The 15,232-nt window shown below is 48.4% G+C and overlaps 1 protein-coding gene across 1 annotated transcript in view; it reads left to right on the top strand.

Moving 5' to 3' along the window:
- FSTL4 (follistatin like 4) overlaps window positions 1-15,232 on the top strand; it is a 263,832-nt gene that overhangs the window by 17,860 nt on the left and 230,740 nt on the right. The window contains exon 3 of the mRNA XM_045550782.1: window positions 12,998-13,031. Coding sequence (XP_045406738.1) covers window positions 12,998-13,031 — 34 coding nt within the window. The remainder of the gene's footprint in view (window positions 1-12,997; window positions 13,032-15,232) is intronic.

The following is a 15,232-nucleotide window of genomic DNA, read 5'->3' as shown; positions in this document are numbered from 1 at the left end:
GTGGGCCAAGCCGTGGGCGAGGCGAGAGCTGAGAGCAGAGAGGCGCTGGGTGGGAGGCAGAGGGGCTTGGGGGAGAGGCTGGGATCTGAGTGGGCGGAGCATCCAAGGGGAAGGACCCCGGGGCCGGTGTGGGTGGAGCAGGCCACGGCTGGGGGGAGGGGAGGGGAGATGGTGGCTGGGCCTGCTGTCCCGGTGAATCACTGGGGACCTTTTGGGGACCAGGAGCAGAATCCCGTGCAAAGAAGGGTCATCACGGGGGCTCAGACGTTCTCCCGCAGCGAACGGCAGGGAGGCCCCGTGGGCTCAGGCAGGGAGGCGCGGCAGCCTGCCCCTCGCCTCCCCCGAGCCTCCCATCCCCTCCTGCGTTTCTCTGTCCTCTGCCTGTCCTCCCTGGAGACTGGCCTCTCCACAGAGCTGCGAGTCTGTCCTGCTGCCACCAGTGCGTGACGTTGCAGGAACACGGCCACCACGGGCCTGTAGCGCTGGGCCTGGCCTGTCACTGGAGGCCGGTCTGTGCACCCCCAGCCTCACGGGAGAACCCTGTTGGCCAGCGTGGGAGGCGTCTGCCTGGTCCCATTGCCTGTGGCTGGGGCAGGTCCAGACGGCGAGGGGGTGTTCAGGGGCCCTGAGGACAGGGTGGGTGCAGCACCCACGCTCTCGAGAAGGCGCGGAGAGTAGGTTACCGTGGGTGGCGACAGCTGGCGAGGCTGCGGAGCCCAGCGAGCCTCTCGGCGAGCGCTCAGAGGATCCGAGCTCGGGTGTTTCATGGAGTAGGGCTTTCAGATCTGCAGAGGGGGGTTGGCCCCGGCAGGAGGGCCTGCCCGCGTGGGGGTCTTGGCTTTGCTTGCCCACCTTCCTCCGCCTGTCCCGGCACCGTCTCCTCACCAGCCCGGGCTGCCTGTGGCTGGGTGGAAGCCCGGCTTGTCCGTCCCGGGATATCCGGGCAGACAGGCTGTCGCACGGGCTCCGCCCCCGCGGCTGACTCACGTCTCACCAGCCGCCTCCTGGTGCCCGTGCTGTGGTTCGTTGTCCCTCCCCAGGCCACGTGCTGGAAACTCAGTCCCCAAGGCGGCAGCACTGCGAGGCATTCGGGTCGCGAGGGCGGCACCTGCACGTGGATTAATGCCGAGTCTAAAGGGCTCAGGCGTCAGGTGAGTTCAGCCTCTTGTTCTCTCACCGCCTCTCCACCCTTCTGCCGTGGCTGACGCAGCAAGACCCCCCAGCCCCCAAATGCCGGCCCCTCGATCCGGACTTCGCAGCCTCCAGAACCGCGGGCCAGGACGTTTCTGTGTGTTGTAAATTGCGCAGTCTCAGATACTTTGTTACATGGCGCAAAAGGGACTGAGACAGCCTGTGTCCACGCACCGCCACCAACTTCACTAAAGGGCAGCAGGCACTGGGGCTCGGACATGGCCACATGACGCTGGAGCCACCTCCCCCGGGCTGCAGGGAGCTCCTCAGTGCAGCTGCCGTGAGGGTCAGCTGGAATTGTTCTCGGGAAGAAAGAGGGGCTCTGTGGGGGCAGAGCATGGCTTGACCAGACGCTGCTTTTTAGAGGGTCTGTCACCCTGCAGAGCCTGGCAGACAGCACCTGTCAGACCAAATGCCACTTCTGTCCTCATCGTCTCTCAGCATCTGCTCTGTAGGGGGACAGTCGATTCGGGCTGTTGGGGACAAAGCTCGCGTGTGCCTTCGTCCCAGGCACAGGGCCCCTCCTGGGCGGTGCGGGTGGCCGGGTCTGGCCCGGCTCCTGAACTGGCAGGTGATTGTCCAGCCGAGGAGTGGCGTTTCTGTGCACCCGCCCTTGCTCTGTCCTCACAGCGATGCCACGGGCGCTTCCTTCAGCCCCGTCTTCAGGTGAGGAGGCTGCAGGTCGTGGAGCTGCCACCCGAGGAGCGGGGAGAGGACGGGAAGTGGCAGCTTGTTCTCCCTGTGACAGTCACGTGGGCCAGGTCCTCGTCAACACCCACCCAGCCATGCTGACCGCCGGCGCCTTTCTTCCTTTTGAATCTGTTGCAAAAGAAAATTGAAAAAGAGTCTTACTGTGCCTTAAAGGCTTTTTAATTAAATATAACTCGCTTAATTTAAACTACTTTAAGTTCCATTTTTTAATATAAGTGTTATGGTGGTTCAATGAAAGTGCCTCCTCATGCAAGTGTGTGTGGGTTTACCCCTGTAGGGAAAGCCCATGGGGGCCAGACCCATTATTTACTGAGACAGCAGTCAAGAGTCACCCAGCCCCGAGTGTCAGGATGCTCAGGGAAGGTTCCGGGCGTGGGCAGGAGTCAAGGCTGCTCGGGGGCCGTGACGGTGGGAGGCAGTGGGGGGTAGGGGGGCCCAGCACGGCAGACAGCGGCCTGGCGATGCTGCCGCCCTTCCTGGCTCTCACTGCCCGTGCCGCAGCCACAGAGGGGAGCTGGTGGCAGAGGGGGGCTTGCTGGGCGGGTCCCTACTTAAGTCGCAGCGCCTGAGAGGGGCCCTCCTGACTTCCTCATGTAAAACAGCGAGGCCTCTCTCCTCTGGCAGACTGTTCCCCTTCCTTGCTGTATTTTGCACCGTGGCATTTGCGTATTTGTTGCCTGTCTCCTTGCACGAGAGCGTGAGCTTCGCAGGGGCCGCAGCTGTGGGTGCTGCTCTCCCTCTAAGACAGTGCATGTCTGTGGAGTGCGTGGGTGCAGGGGCAATGCAGGCTCGATCGAGGGAGCTGCCCAGGGGCCCACTGCGAGCTCCGCTGAGAGCCCTGGGCCAGGCGCTGAGTGTCCGGGGGAGAGTCCCGTGGTGGGGACAGCAGGAGGGCCTGATGGGACGGCATCCACCAAGCTGGGCCCCCCGGGCTGTGAGTGACGAACAAGGAAGTGAGAGGAAGCAGCGGAGGTGCCCAGGAGGACAGGGGGACACTGGCCAAGCAGGTGGATCAGAGGGGAGGGGACCTGTTTTGGGGCCAGATGAGTTTTCGGATTGAAGACTTGGATTAAAGGGTCTTGTGTCCATTGGCCAGGAGGGTCCTGAGACATCGGCCAGTTCCGGTGTTTTCCGCCTGTCCCCATCAGACACTGCTCTTGCCCAGCCCTGGCCCCAGCTTGCTCACCGTCCCCGGGCTTCACTCAGATCCTGCCACTCAGCCCCACCAGGACTCTGGAACATTCTGCATCTTTATGTCAGATCATCTACATCTGTGACCCCCTCACTCTATCCACAAAACCAAGAATGAATAATGGACGCAGACATGAGGCCTGTGCTGGAGGGCAGCCTTTCTTCCTTTTTTCTTTTTTTGTTTTGTTTTGTTTTAATTTTCTAGGCACAAGTTATTCTGAACCTCATCTTGGGCTTGCAGCTGGCAGCAAGAAAAACAAGCTGCAGACTGGAGGGTCATGTTAAGCAGGTTGATGCTGAGTCCCGTCACTTGCTGGTTGGCACCCGGACCAGATGACGAATGATTAAACGGGAGCTCCTGCCCCCGTCCTCCCTGGCCGTCCTCCCTGGCCATCCTCCCTGGCCGTCCTCCCCGGCCGTCCTCTCTCCCCCCCAGACACCCACGGACGGCCTTGGCTTTCTGACGGAGCACGGACTGCGGGAACAGAGCCAGCGCAGGGAAGGGGTTTGACAGGACAGTGGGTGGACGTGAAGGTCTCAGAATGAGGACGTGTCACAGGGTGTCCCTGCGTTTCTGTAGAAACCACCCTGCAGAAGGGAAAACACAGCAAGTCAGGCTGCAGGGACAGTTAGCATGCCACCAGCCTCCCGGGCACCTCACTCACTCCCGCGTTCTCACCTGGGGATCTTGGTGTCACCTGATTTCGCTCCAGCAGCAGGTGTGCTTGGGGCCGCTGCCGCACCCGCCCCGTGCTGGGGTGACAGCTTGAGGTGACATGGACCCTGGGGCGACAGACGCTGCTCTTGTCGTCACAGTCCAGTGTGGCCACTGCGTTGGTGGCTAAGTGGCTGTGCACACAGTGGCCCCGCCACTCGGTGGAAACAAGGTATTAATGAAGGGGCCCCTCAGGGTGCCCCCCAGAACCCCTGCTGCCGGCCGTGACCATAGTGCCGGGAATGGCGCGTGCTTGTCCTGAGGGAGACACGCGATTACTTTCCAAATCAAACAGTTAATTAGTTTTTAATTTGTGGGATTGCCAGAGACAACTGGAAAGTGCTGCTCTTTTCCTCCTGGTCTCCTGCTCTGGCTGCGTGCAGGTGACATGGCTAACAAGGCAGCGTGATCCGCTATTGACATTTATCCCATCAAATGTAACTTACTGTTTACTCACATTGTCACCTCGGTAGATTCACTACGGAAGACTGCCTTAAATTCGGAGCTAACTTTTCTTTTTTAATTGTAAACGAATGACCTTTAGCTTAAAGCTTTAAATGATACCCAGATCCTCATATAGCATTTTATTTATTCCCTACTTGTAAAGATGAGAATCTTAATTTCTGAAGATGGGCGAATAACCCCAATCCTCCTGTTCGGTCTCGTGTCTGGTAGTCGCCATTCATGCTGTTTCTCTTTGGAGCATCACAACTTGCTCCTTCACTGATCACCCTCTGCCGCCATCAAAAGGCCCCGCAGGGACCTGGCCGTGGCGCTCTGCCCACGTTTCTGAGACTTCTCCTAACTCACCCTGGCGGGTGTCGGGCTGCCCATGTTGCAGGTGGGCACGTGGCAGCAGGAGGCTCCCGGGCAGCTCCTGCAGGGCTGCGGCTGGTGGAGCAGCTGCTCATGGAGTTGGGTCATCCAGACCGACTGGGGGCTCTGAGGGTCTCACTGCCCAGTCCCGCTCCTGGACACAGTGAAATCAGCGTCTCTAGGTATGCCCCCGGGGATGCTATTGATGAGTCCATCGTGGCGAATTTTTGTTTTACTAGTAAAGTGAGAGTCCCTTAACAGTAAAGATATTTCTTTGATATTTAAAAATGTCATCTGACATGGTCTCTTCCTTTTGTCTTGATAAACCTCTCTTGAGACCCTCTGGCTTAGTTGTTTTCGGCCCCCCACTCCTGTGTCAATACTGGTTTCCTCACTTTGATCTGTTTATTGTGAGATTGGAAATAGAAGGGGGTAGAACGGCGTTTCGGCCCCAGACTGCTGGAGAAGCACAGTCTCTTCCCCCGAGGGGTCACTCCTCTGCAGTCCCCGTGTCTTGGGGCCGTGAGGAAGGCCGGCGTGGACTCCCCTGCCGGGCGGTTCCGGCAGAGCTGGCAGAACAGTGCCAGACTCCCTCGGCTACTTAAGCCTCTGGAGGTTTAGTGCTGTCAGCTGCTGCCCCCGTCCCCCAACCTTTGAGCCTTTGACTCATTTTCAGGGCAATAAGCCAGTCTCCCAGGGGTCTACACCCTTCTGCCCAACCCCAGAGGGCTCTCTGGTGCAGGTGACGTGAACTGTGGCCCCTCACCTGGGGTGGTGTTTCTCAAAAGCCGGCCCTCTTTGGTATTTTTGGTGTGCAGGCTCAGTATGACTGAGGCGGCAGGGGGTGTTGAGACTGTCCCCCGGAAAGTCCTGTTCTTGGCTCACTCGTTCAGCCTGACTCTCAAATTAGCCCCGAGTGCAGGGTTAATTCCTTAACCTTCTCCATCATCTGGCTTCGAAGCCCCAGACGGGATGTGCTGGGAAATGTAACGACTTGATGGTTTTCCCTCTGCCTTTAACTCAACCATACAAAGGAGATACAGTGTAAAAACCACTCGGGATGTGCTCAGTAAGTGGGAGCCAGTAATGGAACACATGCTCCATAAGGCACCGCTTTATTTAGCTGGATTCTGTCAGTCTGAGTGCAGATTTTAATTGCAGAATGGTGTCTTGCTAGCGAAAACGAAAGTGGTTTTAGAGTCAAGTTTTTAAGATCCAAATGAATAAATGAAAATTTGTTAGAAAGGTTGTTAAGGAAGCATTAGTTTTAAGAGCATCGCAGATTTGAAAACCTTGGAATTTAGATGTCAGAATTTCTGTAGCGATGAGTCCTGTTCACAGAGCTCTAGCTCAACTGCATGAATCGGTTCATTCATTTGAGCACATAGGGTTTTCCTTCTGGAACGTCTTCAGGAAGCTGGGGCCCGGGGAGCTCCGGGCCGGGCGCTTCCTCAGCCCCTCCGCTGCTGGACGGAGCTGCCGTCAGCAGGGCTGTTCTTCAGGATGCCAGGATGGGGACCTGCACGGGCCAGCCCCGCCTTCTTTGTCTGCAGAGACCCGGCCCCGCCGAACTCCACTCAGTGCTGTTCCATTTCATTCACTCCTTGGTGTGGGCGCCTGACCCACACAGCCAGCACTTGCCCAGGGGTCACTGAGCCCCCAGTGCCGAGCGCTCACCCCTCTAGCAAGCCCGGCTGGGATCATGGATGGAGACCAGGCTGCGGTCTGGGCCAGGGCTCCACCTCCCTGTCCCCGTGCCCAGGTTGGACGTGGGGAGGATCCAGGGGCAGAATCTGGGGACCCCCCTCCAGGCTCTTTCAGCAGTTCTCATCCTGTTTCTCGGTATCTGAGAATCTGTAATAGGCCTCTGGATTATGAAAAATACTACTCAGCACTCATATCATATTGATTCAAAAATAAAGATTATGTAGTTCAACTGCATAGTAAAATACGGCTTTATGGGATGGTAATTTTTTACTTACGTTCTTCTGCATTATAGTGCGAGATAATGGATTCAGGAAGGGTGCAGTGAGGAATAAAGCTGTTGTATTGTATTGGTTAAATGACATTTTAAATGATTTGGCTGTCAAATTCGTAGAAAGGTTATGAACAGTGAATGAAAAATCTGAAATTAATTCCCTACTTCAAGGAAGTGTGATTTATACCATCATAAAATTAGATTTTTAGTTAAAGAAATTTAGTCATTAAGTAATGCCCATGTGCTAACTCTCATTTATAACCATCTGGTTTGAAGCTTCTGTAGAAAACAATTTCTTCCTTAGGCAACGCGTCCGGGCCTTTGGTGTCATTAATGTCAATGAATTTTGTTCTGGACGTTTCTGCTGCAGCTTCTCGGGGGTCACGTTTCCAAGTACTGGAAAGACAGATTATTTTTTAGCCTCGATAACTGAGAGAGCCATTGAGCTCATTCACCTCCCCAAATGGTCTTATCATCTCGTTCCCTGAGTTATTTTCATCGATGGTAACAGTGATGCTGCTGGCAAACGTTGGAGAGCTGTGGGCCAGACGCCATGCTGAGCACGGTGGGGGCTTATTTCATTTTGTCATCACAGCTGCTCTTCAAGGAACACACCATTCCTGCCTTTATTTTACAGGTGGACAGCCCGAGGCTTACCGAGGCCTTTTTGTATACTTACATTTATGGTGTGTCTCTTGTAAGCGGCATTCATTTGGATTTTGTTTTATCAGCCGTGCCAATCTTTTTGAATTTTAATTGGATTATTTAGCCCATTTATATTTACATGGATTTAAATCTAACACCGTATTTTCTCTGTTCTTTATTCCTGTTGTTTCCTACCCTTTCTGGTCTTCTTTTGGATTAGATATTTTTTTTTATTATTCCGTTCTTTTGGCCTCAAAGGACTATATTGCCATTTTTTGGACAGTCCTAGGACATTATAATACTTCAATTTCATTTGACCTCCTGACCTTTTGTGATCATATTGTCATGTATTTTAGTTCTACGGTATTTTTTCCTTACAGCAGGACATTATTATTGTTGTGTTAAGCAGCAAAAATATATTTATATTTATCCACGTTTTTTACCCTTTCTGGTGCTCGTTATTTCTCCTTGTGTAACTATTCATCTGAATATTTGTCCTTTTGCCTAAAGAGTTCCCTTTAGTACTGCTCTTACTGTGAATCTGTTGGCAATGTATTCTCTCAGGGTTGTTGTTATTTTTTTTTTGTCTAAATATATCTTTATTATAACTTATGAATGCCCATATTTTCACTGGATATAGAATTGTAAGTTTTTTCAGAATTTTAAAGATAGCGTTCCGTTGTCTTCCGTAATGTCTCCTGGAAAGCCAGCGATCACTCTTACTGTGGCCCCTTTGGAGGCCACCCACCCACTGGCTGTTTTTAAGATTTTTGTTTGTCTTTGAATATTCAACTATTTTTCTTTGAGTACTAGGGAGGGTTTTATTTGCATCTATCTTACTTGGGATTTGTAAAAATTCCCAAACTTCTGGCTTGATGTCTTTTATAAATTTGGAAAATTATCAACTGGTGTCTCTTCAAATATTGCTTCTGCCCAATTTCTTCTCTCCTTTCACTCTGCAGTTTAAATTACATACTTGGTAGACCTTTTCACTATATCACATAATTATCTTATATTCATCTCTGTATTTTTCATTCTGTATGTTTTTCCATTCAGATCTTCGGTTTGATTATTTTCTACTGATCTAGATTTCATCTTATTATTCCTTTCTCAAGCTGTGTTTAATCTCGTAAATTCATCTGAATTTTTTCAGAATTTCCATTTGATTATTTTTTAATATATTACGATTTCACAGTGAAATTCAGCATTTCTTGTTCTATTTTCCTAAGTGTGTTCATCATAGTTATTCCAATGTTTGTGTCTGATAATTCTAAGATCTGGATAACCTGTGGGTCTGTTTCTGTTGTCTACTTCCTTGGATTTTAGCCATTTGATTCTGTTTCCTGCCATGCCTGGTAATTTTGGGTTGGATACTGGAGATTATATATGAAAAATTGTAAAGCCTATGGATAACTTGATCATCTTCCACAGAGCATTTACCTTTCTGTGTTAGGCATATTAAACACTGTCAGATCATCTTGATCTGCTCAGGAACAGAAATTATTTGAGAATATCTGGTCTTCATGGCAAGTCTGCTGCATTTCCTGGGGCCATTCTTTCTCAGAAAGCCTAATTTTGTCTCCCTAGCACCAGGTACTCTCAGAATCTACGCTTAGATTTTATTTCAGGCTTATTCGAGGCTGCTTTTTTGCTTGTTTGAGACCTACTTTGAAGGTACTTAGCAGTAGTTTCTCAGCCCGTTGCCCTCTATATGTGCAGCTCAGGCACAATTCCATAACGCAAAGGGAAGCTGAGTGCAGAATAGTGAGCTCACTTCTCTCTGGTTCCCTTTTCCAGGGATTTTGACCCTCAATTTCTGGATGCTTTGATAGTCCTGAACTCTGACTTCTATCTCCCAACCCAGTGACTTCTCTAAGTTCTAGAACATCCCATTCTGTGTGGCTTCCATGCAAAACAGGAGATGCTCTAAGGGGAAAATGTGGCAGTGAATATAAGACTCATTTCAATGGGCTTCTCTACTCTCCAGATATTGACCCTGTAAGTTCTGGCTCCTCTTGCTGCTATTGGATGCCTTCAAAAACTTGGTTTTTAATCCAACTTTTATAGTTGTTGATAGCTGGATTAGTCTAATACAAGCTACTTCTTCATAGTATAAAGTAGAAGTCTATTTCATTTCTTTTTCACAATATCCGTATGAATTAACTATTATCACTTTATTTTTATTTATTTATTTATTTTTTGAGACAGTGTGTCACTCTGTTGCCCAGGCTAGAGTGCCGTGGTGTCAGCCTTGGTCACAGCAACCTCAAACTCCTGGGCTCAAGCAATCCTTCTGCCTCAGCCTCCCGAGTAGCTGGGACTACATGCATGAGCCATCATGCCCGGCTAATTTTTTGATATATATTTTTAGCTGTCCATATAATTTCTTTCTATTTTTTTAGTAGAGATGGGGTCTCACTCTTGCTCAGGCTGGTCTCGAACTCCTGAGCTCAAACAATCCTCCGGCCTCGGCCTCCCAGAGTGCTAGGATTACAGGCGTGAGCCACCGTGCCCGGCCTCACTTTATTTTTAAAGGCAGAATGTTATGTGCATAGATTTTGGAATTGTTACATTTTGGCCACTGACCAACATGTAATAACTTGGATGAGTTTAACCTCCCCTTCCCTTTTAATCCGTATGTGAGAGATGAAGTGGAAGAAATCTTTAAATATCAAATAATCCCACTTTTATTTAAACTATTTCAGAGCATAGTAAACGGGAAACTTCCAAATTCTTTCATTCTAATTCCTAAGTCTGAAAAAAATGGTAGACCAATCTCATTTATGAATACCAGTACAAAGAATTATAGACCAATAAATGCAAAAACATATTTAAAATCATAGCAGACAGAATCCAACGGCATATTTTAAAAAGTATATCACAACTAAGAAAAGCGTGTTCCAGAAATACAGGGATAGTATAGTATGAAATTTACTGTATAAGTCAACTATTAATAGAGCTGAGAAGAAAAAAAATCATATGATCGTCTCCATAAATGCAGAAAAAGTACTTGATAAAATTCAGCACATATTTATTTTATTCCATTTTTTGTTCAACAAATATGTATTGAGCATCTGCTCTATTACAACACTGAGGACGCGAGAGTGAAAAGGATTCTGGCTCCGTTCAACCCACATCCCAGGAGATGGAAACAGTCGATAAATAAATGAGTAAGGGAACAAGCTACTTTTAGCTAGAGCATACATTCATTTAAAGAAAACTCAATAAAGTATATATTGCTTTCATTTATATAATAAACATATCTCAGGCCAAAAGCCAGCATTTCACTTAATAGGAAAATGCTAAAGGTTTTCTTCCTAAAGCCAGAAACAAAACAAGGATGCCCAGTACGCCCACAACACTCAACGCTGGGTTGAAGAATTAGCTGAAGCACTAAGACAAGAGAAAACAACTAGAAGTATAGGAATTGGAAAGAAGAGATAAGATCATCACTGTTTGAAGATTATATAAATATTCAAGTGAACTCCCCAAAAGAATCAATGGAGAAAGTTTTACAAACAGTAAGAAATTTGGTCAAATGGGTGGCTATGAGATCAATATAAAATCGATTGCCATCACATATACAAACAAAAACCGGTTAGAAGAAATAATGAGAGAGAAGATCCCATTTATGATAATAAAAGATGGACAGAAAAGACATATTCAAAATATGCACAAGGAAGACTGCGAAATGATCTTGAAAGAGGCAAAGTTAGACTTGAGCAAATTATTAGAAATATACCATGTTATTATATTAGATAAGAAGATGCAATATTGTATAGGTGTCAGCTTTCCCTACATTAATTTATAAATTTATGCAGTCACAATAAGCATTTCATAAAGTTTTGTCTGCAGCGGTAAACGCTGAGTGTGAGTAGTCCCGGTTCCGTGCATACTAGCTGTTCCCAGGGATGGTGGTGCCGGGCTCTGGCACAGGGAGCAGAGCAACAGCTTGGGAGGAGCTGGGTGTGCTTTATGGGTTATGTGTCTGCACTTACACTCATCCTGTCCGTGCCCCTCTCCTGAACCCCGACCCGGTGAGTAGCCCCTCAGGAACCCGCGCTGGGTTAGCGGTGCTTGTTCTGGGCTGTTGGCTGGTGACGGGTCTCTCACAGGTCTGCACGCAGGCCTTTCACTCAGTAGGGAAAGGGCAGCCAGAGAATGCAGCTTGGGTGGGACAAGCCTTCCAGTGCCCCCTGCTTCACCTCTAGTACTGCCTCCCCTCCTGACCACAAGAGGATGCTGGGCAAAAGGCCAAGGGACGAAAGACCATGCTGTTTGCTGAAAAAGTGCTGGTGTTCAATGGTCTTCTTGGTCTCAGTGTTGAAGCGATGGTCTAAGTTTGGTGTTTTCTCTTCCTTCCTTTAGTTGCTAGCATAGATTTTCAGCTTCTTTTCAACCTTAGGCTTTTTATCCTGAACAGGGCATTTATGATGATTTGCAGGCACATTTTGTTAGTTATGAAACCACAGTATACATAGTCAGCCTTCTCCCCTACCCATTACTTCTCACTGGGACTTTTCCTTCTTCCAGAGCTATCCTTACTCTCCCCTGGCCTTTTCTTATGTCTTTCTGTCTTCCCGGGGCACCCTCCCTCCCCTATTCCTGTCTGATAACCTTCCCCTTCTTCAGTGCTATTTTCAAGGGTTCTTTTAAAAGCACTTTCTCTGGGATGGGCATGGTGGCTCACACCTATAATCCCAGCACTTTGGGAGGCCAAGATGGGAGGATAGTTTGAGACCAGCCTGGACAATATAGTGAGACCTTGTCTCTACAAAAAATTAAAAAAGAAATTAGCTGGGCATGGTGGCATGTGCCTGTAGTCCTAGCTACTTGGGAGGCTGAGGCAGGAGGATCATTTTAGCTCAGGGATTAGAGGTTACAATGAGCCGTGATTGTGCCACTGCATTTCAGCCTGGACAACAGAGGGAGACTCTGTCTCTAAAGATAAAAACAAAAAAACCCCACACTGTTCTTTATGTTTCCATCTGAATGTGAAGTGCTGGTGTTTATCGAGGCAAATCACCCTTTGATTTCTCAGTACTTCGTGTTTGTTCTGCAGCCCCCGGTTCAACTGTGACTATCAGTGCAGGAACTCGCTTACCTGGGTGACTTCTGGCACACGTTGCTTGTTGCCCTGCACATATTAAGCCTCACTAAAGATGGGATTGGATTAGGAAAAGTCGAGGGCTTAATTTAGTCCCGTGGCTTGAACTAGCTGTCCAAATTGTCTGTAGGGTCTGACCCCGTGGAAACCATGAGCTGGGTGTGATCAATCAACAGATGATGCCAGTGACCGACACAGGGGCGATGGTGGTCCTCACCATGCACCACCAAGCAGAGCACACAGCTGGCAGAGGATTGTAGCCCTGGTCTCTGTGTGTCCCCTCCGGGCCCCGTGAGCATCTCCAGTCCAGGCAGAGGGTGGGGCACCCGCCTGGAGCAGGGTCTCCCTTAATTCTTGGTACCAGCCCCGAGGCCACATAAGGAAGGCCCTGAGAGGTAGCTGGGCTCATTAAAAACTGCATGATTAACAGTCTATGTTTCTGCCTAAGCTCCCAAAGCAATGAGATTTTTATCTTTTATGGAGGGGCGTGTGTGCGTGTGCTGAGTTTAGTAGACCCAACATTGCTGAATGTCATGTTCTTACTAGTTCACTTTAGTGTGAATATGTGACTAACAAGGATATTTGTAAGTATCTATACCTGTGAATTCTTCTTCACAAACACAGAGTCTTTCTTTTCTTGCAGGAATCCAGAAGCTTTGAAGTCACAAGAAGAGAAGGTAGGAAATGCGCTCGTACCCGTTTCATTCCCAGTGTTGACATTTTGGAAGCAGTTTGCTGAAACTAAGATGAACTTCAGACTGTGGAGAGCTCATTCTTTGAAATTTCCTGTGGCCTTTTCTGGGTGCTGGCTGCTTGACACTTGGTTCTGGGGACTCCGAGAACCGGAGGCAGGTTTTCTTGTTAAAACTGTATCTTCTACCGTCAAGTACCAGAGGTGAGGTCTGGGGACCTGGCTCGTTCACGGTCATGTTTGTGGTCTCTTAAGAGAAGCCTCGTTTTTGAGTCAAGTTTGAAGTTAATTATTTAGTTTCATCCACCAAAAGTTACATCATCGACCAAAAAAAAATGGCTTGAAGTTTGAGGTATTTTAATATCTGGGAAGAGATGTCGCTGTAAAAAGTATTTCTGATTAGATTTTTTACAGCCTCACCTTAGATGAAATAGAAATAACCAATTAATTTTCCTTTTGAAAAGAATCCGATGATATTCTATCTTCCCTGCCAGCATTTCTCTTAGCACATTTGTTTTCTGGTCTCCGAGGTAAGCATATGACGGTAGTAATTTCAGAAATCTTTTAGTGGAAATTCAAGTTTCCCGTATTCATTTTAAGTAATACCTGGTCTATAGTAAGAGGAGGTCTTTTGTATGATTTGTGGAATCATTGCCCGTCATCTCCTTATTGCAGGGGTGGGACAGTGACGTCTGAAACCAAATGTGTTCTTGGTCTGGGGTGTGGCCTTTGCTTTTAACCTTAACCACATCCTTCTCTGTGGTGCTGTCGCTAAAAAGAGTGACAATCTAAAAAGTTAGCACAGTCCATATGGACCCTTTAATCTAACGGTTCCTGGCCTCCTGGCTGTTCTTGTGTCATGCAACACAATGAAAGACATAGGATGGCTGTGTTCTCAAGTATGTTTCCAGAGCTTGGGAACCGAAACTTTTCATGCTACCTGTATCTAGTCCAGCGTGGCATTTGCTGCTGTCCATGGTGCTGGAATCCTGAGGTCGAAGGATCTGCTAATTTGACGCCAGGGGTGAACTTTCTGGCTTCCATTCCCATTTGCCATTATCTCTGGTTTTGGACTTTATGTGATCTGCACTGTATCTTTAGGGAAAACTGCATTGTTTGTATACCAAAACCAAACAAAACTGGTTGAAGGTGGGTGGGGCGGGGAAGGGTGTTTCTTACTGAAAGGAGTGTTCACAACGGGCACAGTGACCCGTGTGAGCTGGAGAGAAAAAGCCATAAGGAGAGGAGAATTTGACATGAACTTTGGTTTTGGATAATATTCTATGTATGTCAGTACTCCTGACTATGGATATTTGGAATTAATTTGTATTATGGAATCACATATAAATTTAACCTTTTTCGAATCTTACCGTCCTTGTGTTGGAAATGTCTCTAATAAGGCTGGGGTTATAGGAGAACCCTGTGTATTTCCCCTCAAAGGCACAGAAAGGCCTGATTGAACGTAAGGCTTCAACCCCCAGAAGAATGAGGGTGAGCGGAGGCTCAGTCAGACTGAGCTCTAGTCGCCCATAACCTCACCCACTCTGGAAGTAGCGGGTTTTACAGCTGATTGACTCAGACCATGTGCTTTGGGTTTGTCCTAGAAAAATTTTCCTGACATCATGTAAATCTTTTTCTTCCTATTGTTCACTGTCTTTGTTTCTTGTTTCTGTCAAAGTTGAATGTTTGAGGGTTCCTGAAATACCCCAGCGCCTTAATGTCAACGTTTGTCAGCTGGCAGGCTGGAAGGAAGGGTGGGACTTTGCAGGTTGGTTCAAATACTTTTAGGTTTGAGAACTCACTGACATGGACTGTGGGGTTTTTAATTTTCTCCAGAACAGTATATGAGTATAAAGTAATAGAGGCACTATGAATATTTCAGTAAATTAAGACATGATTGTTTAGCAACCAACAGTTGGTTCCTAGCTCTGGCGCGACCCAGAACTGGACGAGGGACAGGTGAGCGATACCTGCAGAGACCCCTCCTCACCCCCCCAGCCCCTCACAGACCCAGCCCAGGGCCAGGGCTGCTCAATGGTTGTTTCTTACATCAAGTACAAGCTACACGTTTGCTCTGGGTATATTGTGTTTTCACCCTGGTCCCATCCTAGTGATATTCAAGTGAGGCATGGAGTCCTTTAGTTCTAGAAAGCTCCTTCTAAAGCAGTGTTCCATGGATATCCGTTA

Source organism: Lemur catta, chromosome 5, assembly GCF_020740605.2.
Source record: "Lemur catta isolate mLemCat1 chromosome 5, mLemCat1.pri, whole genome shotgun sequence".
Taxonomy (NCBI): Eukaryota; Metazoa; Chordata; class Mammalia; order Primates; family Lemuridae; genus Lemur; species Lemur catta.
The sequence above is the reverse complement of the archived record's forward strand: the minus strand, read 5'-3'. Positions and strand labels throughout refer to the sequence as shown.